Genomic DNA, 25494 nt, shown 5'->3' with positions numbered 1-25494 from the left:
CCGGAGCGCCCCGGCCGGTCCCGCCGATGGCACCGCGCTGCCGCCGCCAAGTAAGGGGACAGCGACGAGAGGACGCGGGGGTGGCCGGGGAGGCGGGGACGCCTGTGGGCTCACCCCTTTCAGTCGTGGGCAACCCCCCCGATCCACTCGGGAATCCCCCACCCCACGCGGGACCGGCTGGGCAGCGCACGTCGATCCCCGTCTGCTGCCCTCGGAGTCCGCGACCCTCTCCCGGGCCAGCCCTGATCCCTTTCCCGAGCGGTTCAGGGAGCGGTGCAGGCGCTGAAGGTGCGAGGCAGCGCTGGGGTTGGGGGATCGGGGTTCCCAGGCTTGTGGCTCCGCTCCTGGGAAAAGCTTCCCGAAGGGTGGAGAAAGGAGAGGGCAGCATACCCTTGTCCCCAGGGTGAGGAGGATGGCAAACCAGCCCCTAAAGCAGCGCAGGGGGCTACACCAGCCCTACACCACCATACAGCACCTTCACTGGTGTCTCAGCATGCGTTGGTTCTCAGCCTGGCTATAAAACCACCCTTTGGCCACCCGTCCTTTGGCCGGGCAGAAGAACAGCCCAATCCAGCTGTTCCTGTGTGTTGCCAAGCCGGAAAAGCTCGTTAGTGTCTTTCTTGTTAAGTAAAAATTGCCGGGGCCATTGGCTTTGGAAGGCAGGAGGACTGAGGCAGTGCTCGGTGTGGCTGGCCTGTGGAAGGGAGCTGGATGTGACTTGTTCTGCAGGTTGTGTTGGGGGATGAAAGGGAAGAATGTATTTCAAAGCTATGGGGAATCAGCGTTATCCCACACAAGGTGTGGTTATAACCCACGGGACTCCTGGAGAGAGAGCCAGGGTTTCCATCTGACAGGTTTGTAGGTGTCCTGAAGTCCTGGGCTAATACGTGCAAGATGATGGAGGTGGGATCCTGGGGAAGATCCCAGTCCTTAGGCTGCAAGGTCAGCGTTTGCTTCCCTGTCTGGTATGGGAAAGGGCTTTTCCATGAGACAGGGTCTGCTTTGACTGGGACCTGCAGGGGTGATGGCAAGGGGAAGGGTCTTGCTCCGAAGGTATCCTAGCTCAGATCCAGTCTGCTCTGAACTCAGCCAGCAAAATTATTCTCCAAAACTCCAACAGCAGTAAGTCAGGAAGTTGTTGGTGTCTCTGGGGTATGAGCTGAGCCGTCCTGGCCCTGGTGGGTGGGTGAGTTCCAAGGGAGGCTGTGGTGGGTCCCCGCTGTCACAAGGTTGAGCCAAGCTCTCCCAGCACCCAGCTGGGGGTTGGTACAGCCACAGCCCAACCCTGGGGCTGCAGGGCTGGCTATGGCCACCCACCTCTCCCTGTGTCACTGTGACAGATGTTCTGGACATCCCTGTCAGCACCTTTTATCACCCTGGTGCCACGAGGGTGCTCAGCATCCTAAACAAAGCTGGTGTGAGGTACCTGGACAGCAATGCCTTGCTCTGTGTGGGCGGATGGTCAAAGGGCCAGGGGAATGTGTAGACAGCAACAGGTTTGGAGAATGGAAAAAGCCAATCCTGAGTGTCCTCTTGAGCTGGCAAAATGCAGAAAAGCGCCTTCCCCTGTCGCTGCAGAAAATAGTTTGAGTGTGACTTGGTTGGGGTTTGTTTGCTGCAGTGGGACAGGAGGGATTTATACTCCACCCACCGCCTCAAGGGCCTCTCCCCATCCAACACAAAAATAGGCTGATCTTTCCAAAAGATGGTGGGGGAGGCCAGGAAAATGCCATTCCTGCAGGGACCTGCCATGCTTCTGCCCCAGGAGATGTGGCACGTGACTGTGGCTTCTGCAGGCCCGGGCAGGGATGCGGGGAAGAGCCCAGCATCGTGCCTGTGCTCTATCCCTCTGCTGCCAGGGAGCCACCACAGCCTCTGCACGTGTGTGCCTGCTCAGCAGGAGCCTTGCCTCCTCATGCCACCCCCTGCAGCTCAAGGAGCCGATGTTTTTCCTTCCCAAAGGGCATCCGAAGCAGAAATCTCCTGCGGGGCATCTGCTGCAGCCCCATCCACACGCTCCTGTGAAGCTGATCGGATGCTGGGGGCTCTGCCAGCACCTGGGAGCTGCCAACCCATGGCCTCTGGTCCTCTGCCCCAGTGGGAACAGTCAGGTCCCCATCAGTAGCTGCGGTCTTCGGGGACCGGGCGGGTGGCAGTGGAACAAACCCTCCCAATCCCACGGTGACCCCAGAGCACTGTGCTGTGGGATGGAGGAGCTGGGTCCTGACAGGGATGTCTGGCTGGAAAAACAGCTCCTCTGCCATCCCATTGCTGCTTCCGGGAGTCCCCTATCCCTCAATGCTGGAGGTGCCCACGGACAGCCCTTCCTTAGGGATACTGACGTGTTCCACTGCCTGTGGCTTAGTCCTGCCACACGTCCAAGCTCCACTTACCATTGGGAGCTGCCCATGGCTAACTCCCGCCTGGCATTCCCCTTGTTGATGTATTCCAGGCCCTACATGGCTGGGCTCTGGCTCCCATGGAGCTGCACCCATCGGTGCTCCCGGCAGCACCTCCTTCATCACCGCAGCTGGCAGCATGTGCAGCTTCCCAAGGGCTCCAGCGCTGCTTATTCCCCCGGGAAGGTTTAGGAGGCTCCAAGGTGTCCCCTGTCCGTCCTCCCCCAGCCTCCTGAGCCTCCCTGAGTCACAGCACGCCGGTGCCGGTGCCGGCGGAGCCCACGCCCGGCTGGGCGAGGAGCGGGAGAGGGGCCGTGTCCCGGTGAGCGCCTTCAGGCAGGGTAATCCGGTGTTATTTGTAACACTAGTAGGGAGCTATTTTTAGCGAGAGGCAAATTTGATTTAATAGAACATAATTTGCCGCTGACAATTCAGAGGGCGGCCAAACGAGGAGCAGCTGGATTCCTGAGGAGGCTTTTTCCTGCCCTTCCTGAAATCCAAGGCTGACGTGCCAGAAGTGGCATTTGTTATTCCAGCAATTGCTGGGGGAAAGCCCCTTGGGATGGCCCAATTAGCTCTGCTTTGCTTTCCTTCTGGTGCTTTGTGCTGCCCTGTCACCCGGCCCCATCACCCGTCATTAAGAGAAGCCAGGGATATTTTCGCTGCCCTCTTTTGTGGAAGGGCTCCGTGCCCTGAACTCCTCTGAGGAGCTGGAGCCAGCCAGGTCTCCCCCTTTGCCTTTTCTTCTAGCTAGTTCTGCACTCTCAGCCTCTCTGTGGGTAAGTTTAGAAGAAAAAAAGAAAAGGTTCTGATCAAATCGAATAGCTTGTTTGCCAGGAAACATGAAGTCTGTGTGCATTTCTGGGCATTTTTTTACAGACTGAGTTCTTCTGGACTGGCCTCGGAGGTGCTTTGGGACAAACTCATCATCCAGGATAGGAGCAAACACCATGTTCTTGCTTGTGTTTTTGTCAAGATGAAGATCCCCACAAAACCAATGCCAGTGTGGGAAGGCATTGGGTAGTTCTTCCCTAACCACACCACTGTTGCATCCAGCCTGTCCCCAGCTGGTGGCATGGGGGACAAAGAGCTGCCAGGAAGAACTGGGATAGTCACAGGCTGGAGGCGAGTTGCCGTGAGGCTGCAGGGCCCCGGTGAGGGTGGGAAGGGGAGATTTTCCCCAGGATTGTGTATTATCCCACCACGAGTGCCCCAGGACAGAGCAGTGAGGGCACTGCTCCCTGTCCTGGGACAGCCATTGCTCAGACCCTGGGCAGGAACAGCATCTTGTGGGGTCCCCAAGCCCCACAGCCCTCCAGGCAGCCTCAGAAGCAGCCAAGAAATCCCAGGCCAGGGAGGGGTGGAACAAGACCCCAGTGACTTTGTCCTCCTGGGAGGAAAGGACTGAACAGGGCTGAGGAGAGTTGTGACGTTCGGCCCCAGCAATTGCGTAGCCAGGGTTTGCTGGGCTCCTCTCTCGGTGTGCAGTCACTCCTTGCAGCTGGAAAACCCTTGGCAGCCATCTGGGCAGATGCTCAGCCCTGTGCTGTTCCCTCAGGGGTCACCATCCTCCCCACAGCCCCAAAGGGGGTTTGCTCCTTCCTCTGCCAACACCAGGCTTTGTCCTTGGGGCCATATCTTGCCCTGGAGCATTTTGAGCAGCTGAATATAAAGCCAAAATAGCATTAGTACAGAAATGTGGGCAAAGTCCTGAGGATGAGGGGTTAAGTGACTGCTCCTGGTGCTCCCCCATATGTGAATGTCCCTAGGGGCTCTGTGTGGGGTTGATGTGGCATGTGGGACCCGAAGGCTCCCCAAAATTACTTGTTCATTCTAATCAAAGACGTTTTTCTGTGAATGGAAAGGTGCAGCCAGCTGGGGGATGTGGGTGCTCCCCAAGCATCATCCCAAGCCCTGTGATCTTCCCCAGCTCAGCCTTGCTCTGCTTTCTCCTGTCCGTCAGCTCAGGCTGGTGGAAACTGGGAGCCAACATTTAGCAGGGAAACAGCCCTGAAATGGAGCTCAAACTCCTTGGAGGGCAACCACCTCCTCCAAATGCTGCCCTTTGCCTGATGACCAATTTGGTTAAATGGAAAAAAACTAATAAATTTTGAAGCTTATAAATGGGTGGGCTGGAGAGGGCCCTTTGGTCAGGGTTTTTCTGTGGCACAGGTTTTTCCCTTGCGTCCAGTTTTGACTGTAGATTTTCATTTACAATGATTCTCTGGAAGTAAACACCAGCTTCAAATGCGCAGGAGTAAGCTGGAAGTTTCTACTGTCTTGTATTCCCTGTCTCCAGTTTTTGCATCTTCTTTAAATAATTGTGCCCTTCTTTCTGCTCCCTGTGCTGGATTCCCCTGAGAAGTGCTGGGGGTGACAAGTTCTCTTCCCCGCCCAAGGCGTTTGCTTGATCTCTGCCAGCCACATCCTGTGGCCAGTGAGAGTTGTGGCTGTTGTGGGTGGCACAGAGCTTCCGCAGGGTCACCAAGCCCTGAGAACGCTCACAGTGAGGTGCCCTGTGCTCCTCCTTTCTTCTTTGCTCTTTGTCTTTGTTCTTAGGGTATCGCCCTTGAGACCTGTTGCAAATAAAATCTGGTTTATCAGAATAGTTTTTTTTCCCCAAAGAAAGCCCATTACAGATTTTCTTGCAGGTTTTCAGGGTAGAAAGCCCTGTAAAAGAAAGGAGCCCCCATTGAGGACTGGGGTGTTCCTGCCCCTCCTGTGTAGGTGGGGTCTGGGGTGGCCTTGGCCATGTGGGAATGTGCTCACCCCCGTTTCACTGCAGCCCACGCACTCTGCTCCCTGTCCCCTGCAGTACGGATCCCCCATGTCTGCAGTGGGGGGTCCTTCCCAGCTGGGAAAGCACCCTGGCACCCCATTTCCAAGCTGCCCCACAGACTCCCACTGTTGAAGGTGGCTGTCCCCAGGGAGCTGTGGCAGCAGGACTCGATCTCTGCCTACCGCTGACCCCCTCCTCTCTTTCTGTCCCCTGCAGGGAGGAAGGTGCTGACCAGGTGCCCTGAAGCTCTGGGGCTGCCTTCCCACAGGCTCAGCAGGATGATGCCAGCAGTCCGAGAGCCCCCCGTGGCCCTCGCCGTGCCAATGTGACCCAGCCGTGTGGCACTGAGCCTGGCACAGACTCAGCAGCTGGTGGCCCCCGCCGTGTCCCTGCTGCCCAAAGATGAGTGATGGCATGTGGATCTCGCTCAGCCCCACCGAGTTTGCCCAGCTCCAGCAGTACACAGACTGTGAGTACCCCGTGCGCCCCCCTGGCAGGAGAAGAGCGGGTTGAAAACTGTTGATCTCCCTTTCCTTAGTGTCCTCCTGGAAAGCCAGGTGATTCCTCAAATTTTGGCTGGCAAAGTGGCTGACCCCTAGGCCTGGCAGTTTGGGGTGCCCGTGCCTGCCTGCCCAGCAGGATTTAGCTGAGCTCTGGGGACACGTGAGCTCGGCTCAGTCCGTCTGAAGGCGGCCGGCTCCCACGTTCCTCAGCAGAGTGAAATGCCAACCAGGAAAGCAGACTGGCTTTTCCCAAACACACGGAGCTGCTCCACAGCGTGCTTTGGGCTGCCAGCCCTCTGCGGTAATTTTCCTCAGTGCTTTTGCAGAGCAGCGCTCTGCTGCAGCTCCTGCTGAGAAAAGGAGATCTGCAGCAGCGCCCGAGGGGGTCGTGGAGCTGGGAGAAGCTGGAGAGAGAGCCTGGGCAAAGCTCAGGGGTCCAAAACCAGGTCCTTGAGGTCCTGCCTGCCAGAGAGCTGGAGTGTGGGCGTGCTTTTTGCAGCAGCTGATGGAGAAGCGGTGCAGCCCGTGGAGGTGCTGAGAGCAGGGCAGGGTGGGGCAGGAAAGCCACAGGATGAAGGGAGGAGAGGTGTAAAATCACGAGGGTGTTGCTTTGCAGACCCTGGGGTGAGCAGGCTGGATTGGGAGACGCTGAGAGGCAAAGGGGACACCGTGCAGGGGCTGTCCTTGGGGACACTGAACATCAAAAGGGTGAGGCTGGGGACAAGTTCCTCATGTTCCTCAGTGAGGCCATGCTCCTGCCCACCAGCCAGAGACTTCGGGCAGGGCTGCAGGCAGAGGTGTGTGTGCAGTATCCCTGTCTGCATCTCTTTCTGCCTCTCTGGAGGATGATGGGCTTTGCTTTCCTGACTCCCAGACCATCAAACAGCACCTGTAATGTCAGAACACTGAGGGCATCTTCGTTTCGTTAAAGTGTGGCCAGCAGGGCTGCAACACGGGCAGCTGCCTCCTCCCCTGTAAGATGGCTCAGAGCCAGATTGAGGAACAGGATTTGGGGGTTGTTCTCCAAGTAGGGCCAGGATTCCTCTCGTTGAGTGCCCCAGACATCCCAGACAGTTGTGCTCCAGTGCCGAGTTCCATCCCCAGCAGAGGCCTGGGGGCATCAGAGCCAGGACAGCCCCCACGTGGAGAGAGGATTTCACAGTAATTGACAAGGCTGGTGTGTCTGAGAACCTTTTAGATGCACATGCCCAGAGATGTGTGTGAAGGTGAGGGCTGAACGTTCACTCGCCTTGGTCTTTTTTTCCGCTTTTCCCTTTTTTTCTCTATTTTGAAAGGATGAATGTCCCTCCAGCCCTAAGAACACTCAGCCAGTGAAAGTCTTTACTACTTGTGTGGAAGTGTGCATGGACCAATCCAGTGATAGGACAAGAAGGAATGGCCACAAGCTACACTAGGGGAGGTTCAGATTGGATATTCAGGAAAATTTCTTCCCCAAAAGGGTAGTCAAGGTCTGAAACAGGCAGTGGTGAAGTCACCATCCCTGGAGGTATTTAAAAGCCATGGAGATGTGTGGGACATTTCTATCTTAGTGGTTAACACTAATTAATGTTAATGGTTGGACCTGATGATTTTAGAGGGCTTTTCCAACCGAAATGATTCCATGATACTATGAGTGCAGTTCTATTTCTCCGTCCTGGCACCTCCTGGAGATACCTCTGGCATGACTGGCCCTGCCAAGGGGTGCCAGCAGCCGCCTGCACTGGGGCAGGGACATGCAGAGGTGTGCTTAGCACCCCAGGGCAGCTGGGACAGGAGTGTGGGCCACGCCTTCCTTGCTTTGCTCTGGGTCTGTGTTTATTTTCATACTGGTAGGAGGAAGTTCTCTATATATGTAAAGCTGCCAGGCCAGCTTTCCATATCTGCCCTGCCCTCTGAAGGTGGAAGGAGAAGCAGGGCATGGGTGGCCTCTTCCATGCACAGAAGGATCCCGAGATTGTACATCCAGCAGATAAACCCCTCTGCACCATCCTGCTGGTGGATGAGGAAGGCAGCCCAGTGAGGCCATGCTCAGCACAGTCCCTTTGTCTCCCCAGACTCCACCAAGAAGCTCAAGGATGTTCTGGAGGAGTTCAATGGGGACGGCGTCCTCTCGAGGTACAACCCCGAACAGGTATGGCCCTGTGCCCGCCGGGTGGGTGTCCCCCGGTGCTGCTGGCAGCCCCCAGCCCCCTGCAGGCTCCCCCAGCCCAGCTCCCACAGCTGCTAGCAGCCAGGAGAAGGCAGGGCTGGCTGGCTGGCCCCCATCTCTCCCCGTGGTTTTGCTCCCAGGACTTGATTCCCCGGCCGTGCCCACTGCGTGGCCATCCCACCCCACCCTGCTGAGAGCTTTTGGGGCATTGCCTTGCCAGGCAGAACCCGGGAGGGATTTACTGTCCCCCTAAAGGCAAATTACTTGGCCAGTGTGGTGATGGACAGCTCTGTGCCCGCTTGGTCTCCTCCAAAGAAGGCTGGGATTATTTTTTCTAAGCGGTGCTTTCAGAGGGGTCTATTGGTGTGCCAGCAGGACAGAGCCTTCCGTGGGGGCTGTAATCACCAGAACCAAGGCAAAATGAGAAAAATCAGTGGGCTGAACATGGCAAGGAGGGGCACAAAGGTGCCCTGTTATTCCAGGGCCACCACTCCAGCTGGGGCCACAAAAGCCACTGAGAAGACATCATCCTCACACAATGGCAATGCCCAGCAGGGGAGGAGGTGGCACAAAGTCCTCAGGAGGAGTAAAGTCCCCATGGGGCTGGGGCTGGGCTGGAAGGTCCCACTGCTCTGCCCTTTCCTGCCCCTCCCCAGCTCCTGCCCTGGCTGCTGTCCCTGCTCCCAGCACGGCTGTCGTGCCTCAGCCACACTGGCACTGGGCATTTCTGGCCCTGCCGCCTCTGGGTCCCTTTAGGTTATCTCCAGCCGCTGGGATTTGGGAAGCCAGCCGTTTAGGGGAGGACTCTGCAGCTGATGTGCCCAGCGAGGGGGGCCCAGAGCATGGAGCCCCATGCCCACCCTGTGCCCTCACGCTGGCCTGGGGCTCCTCCATCCTCCTCCTCCTCTGTCTGCTCCCCAGCCCATTGACTACGAGGGCTTCTGCCTCTTCATGAAGACCTACCTGGAGGCTGATGTGCCCGAGGAGCTCTGCCAGCACCTCTTCACTTCCTTCAAGCGTAAGATCTGCCAAGCCTCCCCCGAGAGCCAGCAGCAGAGCCCAGGTGTGTCACAGCACAGCCCGCTCGGTGAGCCAGCCCTGCCACCCTGCTGGGCACACCCGGGCAGCCTGGCACACTGGGCTTGCTCCCACACTCATAGGAGTGAAGGTTGGGGGGTGGCACCTGAACGGGGTGGCATCGGGGCCAGCTCACAACCCCATCTGTCAGATGGGTTCCCTGGGCCCTGTGCTGCTCCAGGGAGGGATTTCTCCAGGATGCAATGGCACATTCCCTTTCCTCTGCACATTCAGAGCCCAAGTCACTCTATGTCAGCATCTCCATGCAGGCTGAGGTGGCCTGTGCCTCGGTGACTGGTGCAGACAGCCACCCTGCACTCAGCTGCACCCAGAGCAGGCTGTGTGTGCCAGGCACCCAGCTCTGCCTCCCCCAGCCTTTCCCGGGTGGATTCGTGGCTGGTGGAGACATCTGCTGAAAGAACTATAAATTGCAAAGGGAAAATCTCCCGCGGCTCTGGCTGGTGATGGAGGACTGTGTCCTCCCTGTCTAGTGCTGAGCACTGTGGTGTCCCTCACACAGGGATGTGAGCCCTGCTGGGAGCTGCTGGGCCAGGCAGGAGAGTGAGGGGCCACCTGGGTGCCCCTCAGAGAGCCCTGGGGCTGGGATGCCAGGGCGGAGAGGCATGGGGCTCGCAGAGGGGACCCAGGGCCAGCACCCAGCACCAGTTCCTGGAGGAAGGGGCATAGACACCCTGTTGTCACAGTGCCCGTGGGCATGTCTGCTTTGCAGGGATCAATGGAAAAACCCCTCGAAGTGCTCTGGGACGACACACTCCCGAGCCCAAGAGCTGCCACAGCAACACAGCTGAGCCACAGCCAGCATCCCTCACCCTGGCATCGATCCCCAATGCCTCCCCCAGCTGGTCCAGGTCCTCCTCCCAGAAATCCACCACTGGCACCACTTCTGCTCACAACTCCTCAGGCTCTTCCAAGATCTCTTCCGTGTCTCTGCTCAGCCCTCAGTCACCAGGTGAGCTTGGCTGGGAGACACTCTCTCTCCATAGGGAGACACTGTCAGTGACAAACCCTCCCCAGCTTCTGGCCAAGTCCCCAGCGTGGTGGCAGTGACCTCCCAAACTCACTGGGCTCCTGGCATCTTGACACCTCTGCTTGGCAAACTTAAGCTACGGATCCCATCCCACAGAGCCCCCATCAGGCAATGGCTTAATTACCTGGCAGCATCTTGTAGGGAGGGGGACATGGGGCAGTGAGTCACAGCTGCCCCTTGCCCCAGCCCCTGAGGAAAGGTCTCTCTGCCAGGAGCATCCCTCCTGCTATTGGCACAGGCATCGGTGAGCGTGGGCTGCCTTGCTGCCCGCTGAGCTTCTCCCTCCTTCTGGGTGGGTGCTTGTTCCCAGCAGGAAATCTTTCCATGGGCTCCAACTGCTCATCCCGCCCGTAGCTGCAGTGATGGAGGGGTGGGGGTCTGCACGCCAAGGACTGAGTGGCACTGCCCACGCCTGTGATGGCACCGGCCCCAAGTGCCCTTTTTATGCCCATTGCTGTGTCCCCTCTGTGTCCCAGCCCTGGCCCTGTGGTGTCATTCAGTCTCTGCCCCAGAGTTCCCATGTCCCACCAGGCGACAATTCCCGGTCCAATGTCATCCCTGTGTGTGGCCTCTCTCCCTGCCCACAGGCACGAGGAGCACGGAGAAGAGGTTACCCTTCAGCCTGAGGAAAGGCCCCAGCTCCCTGAAAACCACCCCACCTCCTCCTCCCACCCCCTTGGCCCAGGTGGTCCACCTGAAGGACATTGTGTGCTACCTGTCCCTGCTGGAGAGGGGACGAGCAGAAGACAAGCTGGAGTGTAAGTGTGACCCTGGGCTCGTGCTCTGGCTCAGGATGTCACCTGCAGGGGGGTTTGCCTGGGGATGAGTGCAGGGCTGGATGCTCCTTCCACTTGGGAAAGCCACTGGGTGTCCCCTTCTGCTCCTGCCTGTGTCTGGCCAAGGGGCCTTGATACTCCACAGCCCTTGGGTCACATCTCACCCTGGCTGAGCCAGCACAGTGCTGCTCCCACCCTGAAGCTCCAGCAGCCTGGAACAGGGTGCCTGGGCACCCCAGGGTGCCCTGGGGCTGGGCTCTAATTTTCAGCAGCTTCTCTCTTCCCTCCAGTTATGTTTCGCCTCTACGATACCGATGGAAACGGCCTTCTGGACAGCTCGGTGAGCCTTCCCTTGGGACAGAAAGCAGGGGCTGCTCAGAGGGCTGGAAACGTGCAGGACACTGTGGGGGTGCCCACTGCTCTGGTGAGGTGCTCCAAAAAGGGGCAGGGATATGGGAAGGGAGGAGGAAAGCAGCAGCTGGACTGCAGAGCTGGGGATCACATGCCCAGCTCTGCTGCATTTCTAGCAGGAGCTAGAAAAAAATCCACCCACCAAGAATTGTAGCTCTTCGTGAGGTCGTGGTATTTCAGGGAAGAAAAAAATCATGCACAGCTCCTTCTCCTATGATGTTCTCTCTTTGTTCTTTGGGTATTGCCCTTGAAACCTGCTGCAAATAAAATCTGGTTTATCGAAATAGTTTTTTCCCAAAGAAAGCCCATTACAGATTTCCTTGCAGGCTTTCAGGGTAGAAAGCCCTGTAAAAAGAAGGAGCACCCATTGAGGACTGGGGTGTAGCTGTTCCTCATGTATAGATGGGGACTGGGGTAGCCTTGGGTGTGTGGGAATGCAGACCTTGGGGGCTTGGGGCTGGACACTCTGCTCGTGCCTGGAGCCGTCCCTGGGCACTGTTTTCTCTCTGTGCTCAGGAGCTGGATCGGATCATCAACCAGATGGTGCACGTGGCCGAGTACCTGGAGTGGGACTCCACCGAGCTGAAGCCTGTGAGTGCTGGGGCTGCAGGCAGCTGGGGCAGCTGCAGGGGCTCTCAGCCAGAGCCTGGGGTGCCACCACTGTGTCACCGCCTTTTGTGCCTCCTGCAGATCCTGAAGGCCATGATGGAGGAGATCGATTACAACCACGACGGGACGGTGACGCTGGAGGAGTGGATCCGGGGAGGAATGACCACAATCCCCCTGCTGGTGCTCCTGGGCATGGAGACGGTGAGATTCCCTGAGGACACCCGCCTCAGCTGCTCCAGCCTACCCCCAGCACTCAGACAGCACCACACAGCCCCACACCGGCCCCCAGCCCCTGCTGACACCCCCACCCTGCCCCCTTCACCCCCCAAATCTTTCCATTTTTGAGCTGCAGTCACTGCCAGCTGCTGTGCCCAAGCAGGCTGGGCTCGCTCCTTGCTATCGCAGTGCACTTCTGTTGGATGAACATTTAATCAAAACCTGAGATGAGTACCTGAAATGGCATCTCCTCTCCTAGACTGAGGTTTAAAGAGCAAAGGAGGGGTTGTTGAGACCCCCTTTATTTCTCTTTTGGCCTTCATTTCTTTCAAGTGCATCCCTGGCCACCAGGTAGTTATTTGCAGGGAAATATGGGTTTGCTGATGGTGCCCATGGTTCCCCTGGAGAGGTGGGGTGGGGGACAGGCTTTCTGGCAGAAAAAATCAAGGAAGCAGGGAATTTCAACTTGCTCCTGCAAAGCACTCATGCCTGGCCCCAGATGAAGAGGTTTTTGCTTTTCTGACCCTGTGGTGGCGGTGGCAGCTTGGCCCTGAATGTGGAGTCACCTCCCAGTCAGCCATCAGGATCCATCAGGCCCTGCCAAGGGTCTGTGGGAGCTGGATGTTCCCAGGGGGATGCAGTGGCCAGGATGCCCTGGGGAACATTGAGAGAGAAGGAGAATACGGGGAGCCCACAATCCTGCTGGGAGCAAACTCCCAGAAACACTGTGGGGTTTTAGGGGATGAAAAGTTGATAAAAATGATGGGCTGAGGATGCTGGGAGCCTTGGCAGCAGGGGAGTGACCCCCTCACCCTCCACTCTCCTGCCCTGCAGAACGTGAAGGATGATGGGCAGCATGCCTGGAGGCTGAAGCACTTCAAGAAACCTGCCTACTGCAACTTCTGCCGCACCATGCTGCTGGGGGTCCGCAAGCAGGGCCTCTGCTGCTCCTGTGAGTCCTGCACCCGTGCCAGAATGTTGCACTCCCAGGCTGGTGGCTCCTGCCACGTCCAGTGATGCCCTGGGGAGAGAGGACTGGTCCCTGTTAGTGCTGAGCGCCGTGGGTGCTGCAGGCTGAGTGGGGAGGGGCAGCTCCCATGCTGGGGAGGGATGCTGACCACCTCCTTGGTGGCACTTGGGTTAGTGGTGCCCTGGTAGTGTTGGGGTAACAGCTGGACTCGAGGGTGTTACAAGGGCTTGAAAACCTAAATGATTCTGTGGCTGTGTGATTTTTCTCTCTCACCAGTCTGCAAGTACACAGTCCACGAGAGGTGTGTGTCCAAAGACATTGCTTCCTGCATCAGCACCTACGTTAAATCCAAGAGGAACACAAGTGTGAGTAGGCAGCTGGTGCATTTCTGAGCCACTGGGCGTCCTGCCCCTTGGTCTCCTGCTCCGCTTCCCCACAACTTCTTCCCCTGGGTTTTGCCCCTCACATCCTGGGCAGCAGCTCATGAGCATTCCCAGCATCCAAAGCCTTGCAGGATGCACCCCATCCCCTGTCCCCAGGCACCCACATGACCCCCAGCTCCAAGATTTGCTGGCTCTGCATAAGGGCTGTGCAAGGGGCTGGATTGGATCAGCAGCATCCCTCAGGACAAGCTTCCAAAATCCTGATGGACACCCTAGCAGCAGGGAGATGCCTGCGGGTCAGTGGCTGCTGTGCCACAGTATCCCTGTGCCTTGCAGGTGATGCAGCACACCTGGATCGAGGGCAATTCACCTGCCAAGTGTGACAGATGTCACAAGAGCATCAAGTGCTACCAGGGCATCACTGGCCTGCACTGTGTCTGGTGCCAAATCACGGTGAGTGTGCAGGGCTGGGGCACATCCACAGTGCCTGCATGGCCAGCTCTGGGCTCCTGATCAGGAGAGGGCAGGTGTCCTCTGTTCCACATCCCTTCCTCCTGCCCCTCCAGCTCCACAACAAGTGTGCCTCCCATGTGAAGCCAGAGTGTGATGGGGGCCCACTGCGGGATCACATCTTGCTCCCATCCTACATCTGCCCAGTTGTCCTGGTAAGTGCCCCCCTTGTCCTAGTGAGTGCCCCCCTTATCCTGGTGAGTGCCCCCCTTGCCCTGGTGAGTGCCCCCCTTATCCTGGTGAGTGCCCCCCTTGCCCTGGTGAGTGCCCCCCTTATCCTGGTGAGTGCCCCCCTTGTCCTGGTGAGTGCCCCCCTTATCCTGGTGAGTGCCCCCCTTATCCTGGTGAGTGCCCCCCTTGTCCTGGTGAGTGCCCCCCTCCTCGCTGCCAGGGATGGGGACCCAGCAGGGCATTGCTGAGGCTGATCTGCCTCCCCTGGCTGCTGGCACTTCCTCTTGGGCATCCATGCCTCGATTCCCCAAAGGACAGGCAGTCCCACTGCCGACGGTCGGAGAGTGACTCCCCTGCCAGCACCAGCCCCGAGGACAGCCAGGGCTTCAAGTTCAACTCCACCACAGTGGATGGGCAAGGGCTGCAGGTAGGATCCTGCACCAGGCTGCAGGTGAGCTTTGCCACTGATCTCAGCAGCAGGCAGGAATTCACAGCTGCGTTTCCTGCCCTCCAGATCACCCCTCAGCCCGGGACACACCCACTCCTCGTGTTTGTGAACCCCAAGAGTGGAGGACGGCAAGGGGAGAGGTAGGTGGGGTCCTGCCTGGGAACAGCTTTCCCCCCGGGGTTGGGGGCTGCTGGTCCCTCGGGCATCACTCCTGGTGTGGGAATCACCTTCACGGCATTCCTCAGGTCTCTCTCTTCCCAGGGTCCTCCGGAAGTTTCACTACCTGCTCAACCCACGCCAAGTGTACAACCTGGACCGTGGTGGGCCCACGCCAGGGTATGGAGCTGCTGCAGGTGATCCTCTGCCCCCTCCCAGCAGGTCCTGCTCTCCCACGTCACCCCTTGTCTCTCCTGCCTTTCTCCAGGCTGAACTTCTTTCGAGACACTCCAGATTTCCGTGTGCTCGCCTGTGGAGGGGACGGCACGGTGGGTTGGATCCTGGACTGCATAGGTGAGCAGGGGACAGCTGTGTTCCTGCAGAGCATCATCCACCTGCATCCTGGGTGATCTGCCACAGATTCCCGATATTCCCCCAGTGAAAGCGGGGTGGTGATCCTGCCAGCAGCACCATTCCAGGCTGCTGGCTGAGGAGGGACATGGAGAGGAGCAGGGAATGAGCCTTGTCAGCCCCAAACATCTCTTTTCCCTTGAACTGCAGATAAGGCAAACCTGGTGAAGCACCCACCGGTGGCCGTCCTGCCCCTGGGAACGGGCAATGACCTGGCGCGGTGCCTGCGCTGGGGAGGAGGTGAGCACAGGCAAACGTCACCCAGGGGGCGGCTGGCCCTTGGGAACCCTTCAGTGTGGCCATCCCCAGGGGAGGGAGGACTCCTGGGCTCCTGGGATGCAGTTCAGAGCTGCATCTAAGCCTGGTGTTACTAACTCCTTCCAAAAAGAGCAGCTGCTGCTTTCCGAACCCTCCGCAGCTGGGTCCTGCCCAAACGTTTCCATTTGGAGAGCCCTGCCAAAATCTCTGCCATTAGCCGAAATCTCTGCCACTGCTGCAGGAATGTGCCACAGCAGCAGCCCCTAAGTGCTTGGTGCCTGGCTGTGACATTGCTGTGCTCCCCTTCATCCTTTTTCCCTTCCAGGCTATGAAGGAGGCAACCTGATGAAGGTGCTGAAGGACATCGAGCACAGCACAGAGGTGATGCTGGACCGCTGGCACATCGACATCATTCCTACTGACAGGGAGGCCAATGGAGACCCTGTCCCATCCACCATCATCAACAACTATTTCTCCATTGGGGTGGTGAGTTCCATGGGGCAGGAGGTGGTTTCTCCCTTCCTGTTCCTCCTGGCTCACACTCCCAACCTCCCTCCTACTCCTGGCCTTTTTTTTTTTTTTTTCTGGTTTTATTGTCATTTGTAAAGGTAGCAGCAAGATACATAAGCAGGCATGGGATCTCTATTTTCTCAGCAGGAACGTTGCCAGAGTGAGTGTGAAAGGAGCTTAAACAGGATTCAGGGAAGTTTGGGGTCCCAAAGACAAGGACACTCCACCTGCCAAGACATCAGCAAGGCCCTGCTTTGGTGTTTGAAACCATGTTCCCCTATGTTTTCCTGACCTAGAGAGGTCAGGGAGCTTGGGGAGGATGACAGCCCTGTGCCGTGGGGATTTCCCCCAGTGCTGGGGGTCAGTCCTGAGAGCAGGAGTGTTTTGGGGAAATCCCTTCTCTTCCCAGGGGCCTTGCAGCATTTTTGTCCTGCGCCAGGGGTGCCACCATGGCACAGGTCACTCAACCTGCAGCACTGCAGGATGCTTCTGGGTTCACACTGGCCCCTGCTAATGCAGGTGGCATTTGGTGACAGCTTCTGAGTTGGGCTTAAACACCCCCACTCTGCATAAGGAGAGGTTGTGATGAGTTTCAGGGGAGCTGCCATCCTGCCAGGGGAGCTGTCAGGGTGCAGTTGCTTTCATGTTTGCCCCACTGCTCCATTGGTTGCCTTTCCTCCCCTCTCATCATCCCCTCCATGCAGAGCCCCTGCGATGAGGGAAGGAGGCCAAGTTCATTAATTATGTTTCACCTAACAAGCTTTGGGAAGAGCCTGGCTGAGGGTCCCTCCATCACCTTGGACCACCACTGTCAGCATCAATGACACCGTGTCATTGTGCCACAGGCGCCAATGGCAAGCCTGAAGAGCTGAGCTCCCCTACCCTGGTGTGTGACAAGGTGGGGATTCTGTTTCTCTGCCGTGCCACTGATGTCCCTGTGCTCTCCACAGGATGCCTCCATCGCCCACCGCTTCCACATCATGAGAGAAAAACACCCTGAGAAATTCAACAGCAGGTAAGGGCTTCCCGAGGGCCCCCTGAGAGCTGGGTGGGGGGCACTCCCTGCACTGCCATGCACCACACCCAGAGGATTTGGTGTTTGGCCAACCTTAGGGGACAGGCAGGGCATGTACCAGCTGTGCTGGGGGTCCAGGGCCAGGCATGGTGGGGGTTTGAGATACTTCTTCAAGTCCTGTGCAGTGCAGCAGGCTGCTCAAACTTGGCCACACACCCAGTTACGTTCATTCATGCTTTATAATTAGCATGGAATTCCAGGACGGGCAGCAGCAGGCCAGGCAGGGAGGGCAGGGCGGGCAGCAGGTCACAGCTCGTTCCCACTGTGCTCAGGGTACATGGAAATGGGGCGATGGCAGCAGGAGCCGTGCCTTGTGACCCCCATCCTCAGGTTTAGAAAAACCTGCTAGAAAAATCCCTCGGCTTACAGCCTCTCACAACTCGCAGCTCCCCCTCAAAGGCTGGCTCAGCAGCTGATGCAGGGAATGAGCCACGGTCAGGGGCTCCCGGGGTGCTGGGAGGCTGCTGAGGCGTGAGACATCCCCTCCGTGGGGTGCCCTGTCTCTTGATGGCACAGCCCATGCCTAGGGAGCACCCAGCACCCCCATGCTCCCCCTCTGATGGGTGTCAGAGCCAGGTCTGCTCGAGCCACCCTCTGACAGCTCCCCAAGCCCAGACACCCCGCTGTCCCACCACACAACTCCCTAGGGCCAGGATGCCGGTGGTCCCTCTCCACAATGGCTCGTGTCCTCATCCATGGCTCACGTCCCCATCCCAGCAGCTCCAGACAGTCTCTGGCAGTCCATCCTGCTGCTGGCTGGGGCAAGATGCCGCTTCCAAGCGGGATACTGACATGTCTCTGTGCCCCAGGATGAAGAACAAGCTGTGGTACTTCGAATTCGGGACATCAGAGACCTTTGCAGCCACCTGCAAGAAGCTCCATGACTATGTTGAGGTTGAGGTGGGTTTCCTGGGCTGGTCCCTGGCTCTAGCCGTGGCACAAAGGCCTTTTGGAGCCGTTGCCCATGGATCCCTCAGCTGTTTGGTGCCACCAGGCCTTTGACCCCTCACTGTGGCAGAAGGACGTGGTGGCTGGCAGGACCCCTTCTTCCAGCACCCAGCGCTTGCTACAAAAGCCAGCCAGCTGTGGGCAGAAGAATGATCCTATATTCCCCACTTCCAGCTGTATTTGAGAGCATGCCTGGAACATTCTCCTTGTAAATTCCGCGCTGCTCCCAGCCCTCATTGGATGACATGGAAACAGCCTTTAATTAGAGCTGGGAGGAGGGCCCGTGGTTGCTAAGGGAGCTGTCACTTCCCCGCGCTGGCGCTGGGGATTTGGGCTGTAAACTTCCGTCTCTCCCTATCTCTGGATAATCCACCCTTTTATAACTTCGGCTGGAGGGTGAGGGGAGAAAATAGCACTTTGCTGCAAGGGGTGGTGGGAGTCAGAGCGGGTGGTGGGTGCAGGGTGCTGGTGGTGGGCAGGGAGCAGAGCTGGCCCTGCAGACGTGTGGCCATGGGCAGAGGGATTGTGGTGTCTGTTTCTGTATGGGGAGTTTCTTCCCTTCCCAAGGCCTGGGGTGGGCAGCTGCACCCTTGGAAACTTGCGGGAAGGGGCAGGACCGGCATCACAACCATCTCACCCCCTTCCATGCAGCAATGTCCCAGGGTGGATAAAAGTCAGTGTTTGTGGAGTTGAGTGCTGCTGGAGATGGGCACGAGGTGTGCCCCCATTCCTTCTCAGGGTACTCCCCACCAAGTGTGTGTCCCCACCAGCTGAGCCCACTGCCAGGAAAGTGTTAAACCCGCAGCATTTGAAGTTGAAAGCAGCCGCCTGTCCTCCCTCCAGCTCCCAGGCAACTGTCAGCCTTGCAGAGAAATAGCAGTTTTGTTTTGGAAATTGGCACTCGTTCCCCCTACAACTCCTGGAAATGAATTTGCTTTTTCCCCCAGCTGCAAATTTCTCCTTCCAGCCTCGCTGCCAGCGCGCCGTCAGCTGCCCCTGCTCAAAGGGCCCATTGTAGCCGCCTGGCACGGGCTGGGGAGGGCTCTGCAGGGAGAATGGCTCCTGCCCGGGGCTGTGGGCAGGCGTGGGCGGCTGTGGGCAGGAACGGGCTCCTGCAGCATCCCAGCATCCTGCACTCCTGGCAGCCAGCTCGCTCCCATCCTATCGTGGCTGTGTTGGCACTCACTGCCTCACTGGCAGGTGGGAAAGGTGCCTGTGGCTGGGGATGGTGCTGGAGGTGTGTTGTCCATCCCACCAGGAATCGGAGCCCTCTCGCTTGGTAGCCGCTGCTCAGAGCCTGAAGGTCTTTTCTCTCCCTGCAAATCACAACATCATTAAGATGTATTGAGAACGAAAGGATTAACATCCTTTCCAAGGCTTGGAGAGACAGCTCTTCCCTCCCAAACCAGAAGATTCCTGCTTTTTTTGCTTTCAGTGTGAGGCTAAAAATAAGATCCCGCAGCACCAGGGGAGGCAGAAAGGATCTGACACACCGAGGTGTTCGCTCGTGTGAGCGCCCAGCTCCGCACACACGGGGTTGGTGTCCTCAGCACGGGCCGAGGGGCTGGTAAAAACAAGCTGTAGACCTTTGTTAGAAGAAAACAAGCAGAATTGGAGCAGCAGAGGGGACTTACTAGCCCATTTCATTCCTCTCAGCACAAGGAGTGAGGGCACAGATGCCTTTGCATCACCAAAATGTGAGGAAAAAGCTGTGCTGGGATTTGCTGAAGCACAGAGTGGCAGGTAAAGAGCAGGTGCCTCAAGGAAACTAGGAATGCTTTAGAGAAATTCAAGTTGGATGGAAAAGTGACTGCTTTCACCAGAGGTATTTAGGAAGGGGACCCATGTCTGGGTAGCGTGAGAAGATCTGAAATTAAGAAATGCTTTTCTGTGGCTGTTGCTTTCAATCCTGTGGGAAAGCTGCAGGCAATGGATATTTTAACTTTTACGGGCAATTTTCAGCTGAGGCAGTCCTGCTGCACGGCAGCAAAGCCTGGAATGCCAGTTCTGTGTGCTGTGCTGTGGTTTGCTCTCCAAAACCTGACATTTTTCCCTCTGACACCTTCCCCTAATTTCCTTCCAGCCCTCTTTCTAGTTTCCAAATGGCACTTGAAGACAAACTGGTTCGAGCTACTTTTTGGGCAGCCAAATTTTCCAGTCCTTTGGAGTCAGTTTGGATAAGGAGAGGGGGGAAACAGGTGCCGGAGCCCCTTGGGTGGAAGTCGCTTTAGGGTCAAGGTGGTGGTGCCTTCCGTTTTGGGTCACAGCACCGAGTCTAGCCAAGGTTTTATGTGGTCCCCTGGGAATTCACTTTTTTGAAACTGCCATTTTGGACCTGTAATAAAACTCCTGTGGAAATAGAGGCGAGAGCAGCACAAGGAGCTGACATCAACTCTAGGAAAGCAAAGTGGGAGGGCTGTTTGCATCTCCAGCCACTCTGGAGCTGCCCGTGTCCCCCGGAGACCATCCGGTGTGTCACTCTGTGCTCAGGGACCGGCGCTCCCGTGGCGGGGAGAGGAGAGGGCTCCATGTGGTGGGTACAGCTCCCCCGACCCCCCTGACACCACCCCTGTACCTGGCAGTGTGATGGGACCCTGCTAGACCTGAGCAACACCTCCCTGGAGGGCATTGCCGTGCTCAACATCCCCAGCATGTACGGGGGCTCCAACCTGTGGGGCGAGACCAAGAAGCAGCGTGGCTACAACCGCCTGGGCAAGAAGGCGCCGGAGAAGCTGCCTGGCACGGTGGTCACCGATGCCAAGGAGCTCAAGTTCTGTGTGCAGGGTGAGTGCTGGGCAACAGGGGAGTGCGGGGTCAGCACAGGGGCACTGGGCACCCACCCCCTCTGGAGAAACAGCTCTGGAAGGGTTGTTATCAGCTCTTTGTGTCTTTTGGGGTGACGGGGTGAGCCCACAGTACGGCAGAGGAAGAGCTGGAAGCCAACTGCAGAGCTGGCACCAAGGGCTTTTGTGAGCGCCTTCCCAGGCTCCAGCACAGCGCTGCCAGCCTGGATGTGGGGGTTGGGAGCAGCAGGACCCACGCTGAGCCCAGCTGGCACCTCACAGCCACTGCTGAGGCCACTGGAGCCACCCCCGTGGGCAGGGACAGCCCAAAGTGCTGGCAGCGTTCCCCGGTGGGGAGCAGTGGGGTGGAAAGCAGCCAGCAGAATACACAAGGTGCCTTTTCCACCCACCACCTCCCACAGCCTGGGGCTGGGGTGGGAACCGGCCCCCCTGTGATGTGGCTGCCAGGACAGCAGTGTCACATCCTAGACTGTCCCTGCATGAGCCAGTGGCAGCAGGCAGCAGGGAGCGGGACAGAGCACAAGTCAGTCCCAAAGGCACTGCAGGGGACAGCAGGGTTGGTACCCTGGGGACATCCCCACTCGTGGGTGGGTAAGAGGGCATGGGAGGCTCAGAGGATTCTCAGGGGTAATAGAGGATGTAAGTGAAAGAGGACCTGAAGCAGACAACTGTGCCATTGTCAGGTGTCCTTGCTGGTTGGCCCACAGGAGCAGGATGAGCTGTGAAAAGAGGTGACACCCTGGGATTTCACCAGATGTTCTGCTGCGTGTGCTGGCTTCTGGGGAGCTGCAGCACCCCAGGGCACCCAGGCAAGGGTGTCATCATTTCATACACCGAGGACTGGTGGGGATCTGGGCTGGCACCGTGCAGCCATGCAGGTGCTGTTTCAGACCAGGAGTACTTTTGCTCCGAGGATTTTGGATAGCACTGGAAACACCCAGTTTGGTGTTCTTGGGACACAGAGGACATCAGGATAAATCTCCTGAGTGCCACCAGGCCCTCTAGCCTGGTGTAGCGGCCCTGAGGTTTTGAATGAGGGCAGAGGCTGGGGATACCTGGGGATGGGGGGACCAGCTCAGATCCATCTCTTGCAGACCTCAGCGACCATCTCCTGGAGGTGGTGGGGCTGGAAGGCGCCATGGAAATGGGACAGATCTACACGGGGCTGAAGAGTGCAGGGAAGAGACTGGCCCAGTGTTCCTCCGTCATCATCAGGTATTTCCCCCCTTCACAGCTGAGTGCCCGGCCAACAGTGAAACCTGACACCTGTGACACCTGTGTCACCGCCCTCTCTTCTCTGTGCCTTGCAGGACGTCCAAGCTGCTGCCCATGCAGGTGGATGGGGAGCCCTGGATGCAGCCGTCCTGCACCGTGAGTGCCCAGGGAGGGGGCAGGAAGCCGGGCTGGGCAGGGGCTGGCAGGATGTCGGGATGGGGCTGGAGGGCTGTCAGGATGTCGGGATGGGGCAGGAGGGTTGGCAGGATGTCGGGATGGGGCAGAAGGGGCTGGCAGGATGTCGGGATGGGGCAGGAGGGGCTGGCAGGATGTCGGGATGGGGCAGGAGGGCTGTCAGGATGTCGGGATGGGGCAGGAGGGCTGACAGGATGTTGGGATGGGGCAGGAGGGTTGGCAGGATGTCGGAATGGGGCAGGAGGGGCTGGCAGCACAGCAGCGTGGCACAGCCTTGGCTCCTGGTGGCAAAGCCACTAGATTTGGAGGGAAGCTGTCGTCCTTGCTGGTCACACAGGCCCCGACCAGCTGTGACTCTGCCCATGATGGCCCTGGACTCCTGACACACCCATGTCTTGATGGATGGGCACAGCAGCATTCCTCCCTGGGGGAGCTGCCGTTTCTCCTCTTGCACAGAGGAGAAATCCTCTTCCCATCCCAGCACCACCTGGACATGATTCCAGAGCTCTTCACCCTGGTGCTGGGCTGCTCCCAGTTTCATGGGGTCACTCCTGAGGGTCCTGGGGCTGGAGGGTGCCTGGGAGGACTCAGGACCCTGATACTGAGCTGGGTTTTTCTACTTCTTCTTAGATCAAAATTACACATAAAAGCCAGGTGCCCATGCTGCTGGGGCCCCCCCAGAAGAGCAGCTTCTTTTTCCTGAAGAGGAGAAACCGATCTCGGGATTAAAGCATCATCCAAGGATCCACAGCCTGGAGGCACTCAGCATCCCAGCCGCCTGCCTGATGCAGGGGTCCCCAAACTCCCATCCTGCAGTGGGGACAGAAACTCCCCCTTCAAGCCCAGTGGGGATTATTTATCCTGGGAAGGTCTTGTAGGCTCCTTCCTGATCACCAGAAGCATCCTCTCAAGTTGGGATGGAAGAAGGGGGAGAAGGCAGGCTGGCATGCAGCGAGCACATTTGCTGGAGCAGCACTAGGACTGGGATTTTTTCCCCCCTTTATTTAAATACCCTCCAGCCAAGCTGCCAGTGAATGTGCTTCTGGGGCAGCGCCAAGCTCCACTATTTATTTATCATCCTCCTGAAGACTACTTGATGTCTCACTGCACTGGCTTTCTGTCCCCCAATCCCTGCAATGGGAGGAATTATTTATTTCCTTAGCCTAGAGGAGCCATCTCAGCCACCCACCTCTGTGCTGTGGGGTTTAAGAGACATGCAAAGGACCATTGCTGATGGCCCAGGGAGCCACGAGGTGTGGGACAAGCTGAGGACAGACAGTGCACAGGGACAAGTGTGGGGTGGATGGGAGGAGACCATATTTTTACAGGGAAATGGCAAAAAAGGGGATTCTGGGAGGAGCAGCCCCAGCTCTGGGCTTTGTGTTCATATTTATGTATTTATTTAGCAAACTTTGGACAAAAAAGGGACTCTGGGGGTCACCTTTTCAGGAGCCCAGATTGGACACAGACACCACCTCCTTTCTCTGCTGGCTGTCCTCTATGGCATCTCCTTCCTCTGGACATGGACTTTTCCTCTCTCCTAAAAGCTGTCAGCCTGCGCTGGGGGCTGGATACCCTGGGGACAGACATCCAGAAGCTCTTCTCACTTGAAAGTGTCCCCAGCAGCTTTTACACATCTCCCGATGTGCTCTGCCAGGCTGGTGCTCTCCCTGGCGCTGCCTCTGGTGGGCTCTCCTGGGCTGCACGGGCTGGGGCAGAGTGATTGCACCTCGGTTTCTGTATGGCCAGCTCTCCCCACAGCCCTCTCTAAACCCAAGAAGCCTCACAGGTGCTGCTGCCTGCGTGACTGCTGGGGCCCACTGGGGTGCACAGGCAGGTTTTGGTGGCATCACCCACGGATGGACAGATTGGGGGATGCAGCTTCTCTCCGGGGTGCACAGGGACCAGAAAACAGACGAATGCGTGGAGCTTGCGGTGGTCTGAATGTACTCCCAGGAGCCAGGAGTGGCCCATGAGAAGGGCTGCTGGTTGCTTCTGCCTCCAGCAGTGGGCCTGCATGCAGGATACAACCACATCCTGAATCAGCCCTGCTCCCAGGCAGCTCCCTCGGGGCTGGTGGAGGCTCCTGTGCTGCTGGGAGCAAGCTGGGAGTGGTGTGTGCCCTGTGGATGTCACCGCAGGCAGGGAAAACTGTTGTTTGACCCCACTGTGTCCCTGCCACAGGGCTGGGACAAGTCACCCTGTCCTCCCCAGTTTCCCAGTGCCCACTCAGGCCCCCATCCAAGAGCATTCCCCTGGCAGAGGATGCTGCCATCACTGTTTCGGAATGAACAGTGAGCCGGAAGGGAACAGTTTGTGACCTGCGTACACAGGCACGTGTCACCCACAGTGCAGAAATCCACCCTCCTCCTCCTCCCCCAAGGCAGCTGTTTATGAGTAGCCAGGTGAAAGCAGATGGAGCAAGGCCAAATAAACCCCGGGTCCCTTGAACCAGCTGCCTCCATTTCCCCAGTCCATTGCCAAGGGCAGCAGTGCCTCACAGCCCCACGTCTGGGGAGGGTGAGAAAACCACCTCCACCATCTCCAGGGCTTTGCCAGCGGGAGGGTGACAGGTTTGTTCCGTGGGATGGCAGCACACAAGGTCAACAGGTTTGGTTCCATTTCCCTGCCCACTCAGCCTCAGCCCAGGGCTTTATCCCAGAGCCTGCATGGAACCAGCAGTGGTTTTCCTGCTCCTTGCTCCCGTCACAGTTTGCTGGGCTCTGGGCAAAGGGCAGCACTGGGGGCTGTGCTGTGGTTCGCTGTGGGCGGTGGCAGAGCCAGGGAAGCAGGAGGACATTGTCCCTGTGCTTGCAGCCCTGGGTCTGGCAGTGCCCGGGGTGAGCAGCTGAAGTCCAGGGGTGAACACTCAGCCTCACTCTGCAGGGCACAGGGAACCCATGGCCACCACTCTGGGCCAGTGCGATGGGGATACACCAGCACCACTCTGCCAGGCTCCAACCCAGACGTCCCCTGTGATGGCCAGGCAGATGATCCCTGCCACCTGCACCAGGGGACCCAGCTCCAATCTGCTGCCACACTGCCAAAGGCATGGCTCAGTGGGCCTGCCAGCTCCCAGCCTTCTGATGGTGCAAAGGTCCTGAGCCCAGGAGGGACCACAGAGCCTGGGACTTCAGCCCAGCTGTCCCAGCTCTGGGGAGGAATAAGCCATGCAGCTGAGGAGCACTCGAGGCCTTGATCCTCCCCGTTCCCCAGTGTCTCCCAGCTCTGCCCAGTTCCCGAGTGCACGGGATGGAACCAAGCCCCCAAAGAAGCCCTTAGGCACTGGTGCCAGTGCTGCACTGGGGGGCCCCTGAGGGCTGGGGAGCCCCATTGCCACAGGAGCCTGAGCCCAGTCCTCCCTCTGTGTGTGTAGCCGTGGTTGCCTGCATGGAATGGTGTCCGTAGCGTAGCGCGTGTTGCCGTGTACACCTGGACTGCTGTGGGCTTGCCTCCAATAAAGATGGAAATGA

At 58.0% G+C, this 25494-nt stretch overlaps 1 protein-coding gene across 2 annotated transcripts; it reads left to right on the top strand.

The window, feature by feature from the left end:
• On the top strand, window positions 1–25494 carry LOC136295482 (diacylglycerol kinase beta-like). 2 transcript variants are annotated; one of them, XM_066194059.1, is made up of 25 exons: window positions 1–50; window positions 5395–5647; window positions 7736–7812; window positions 8752–8893; window positions 9638–9877; window positions 10543–10713; window positions 11022–11071; window positions 11659–11733; window positions 11833–11952; window positions 12802–12919; window positions 13214–13302; window positions 13657–13773; window positions 13887–13985; window positions 14315–14428; window positions 14516–14589; window positions 14711–14785; window positions 14874–14959; window positions 15167–15256; window positions 15600–15760; window positions 16735–16799; window positions 17669–17759; window positions 20390–20591; window positions 21706–21826; window positions 21922–21982; window positions 22652–25494. In XM_066194059.1, the coding sequence occupies exons 2-25, from the start codon at window positions 5581–5583 to the stop codon at window positions 22748–22750; spliced, it is 2604 nt and encodes an 867-aa protein (XP_066050156.1). In that variant the 5' UTR covers window positions 1–50; window positions 5395–5580; the 3' UTR covers window positions 22751–25494. The 2 variants fall into 2 exon arrangements, with proteins under 2 accessions (XP_066050156.1, XP_066050155.1); XM_066194058.1 differs by having other exon boundaries at window positions 8752–8917.

Source organism: Chamaea fasciata, unplaced genomic scaffold, assembly GCF_029207755.1.
Source record: "Chamaea fasciata isolate MVZ Bird 193981 ecotype frontalis unplaced genomic scaffold, bChaFas1.0.hap1 SCAF_11, whole genome shotgun sequence".
Lineage (NCBI taxonomy): Eukaryota > Metazoa > Chordata > Aves > Passeriformes > Sylviidae > Chamaea > Chamaea fasciata.
Note: the sequence above shows the minus strand (reverse complement) of the source record. Positions and strands in the feature narration are given on the sequence as shown.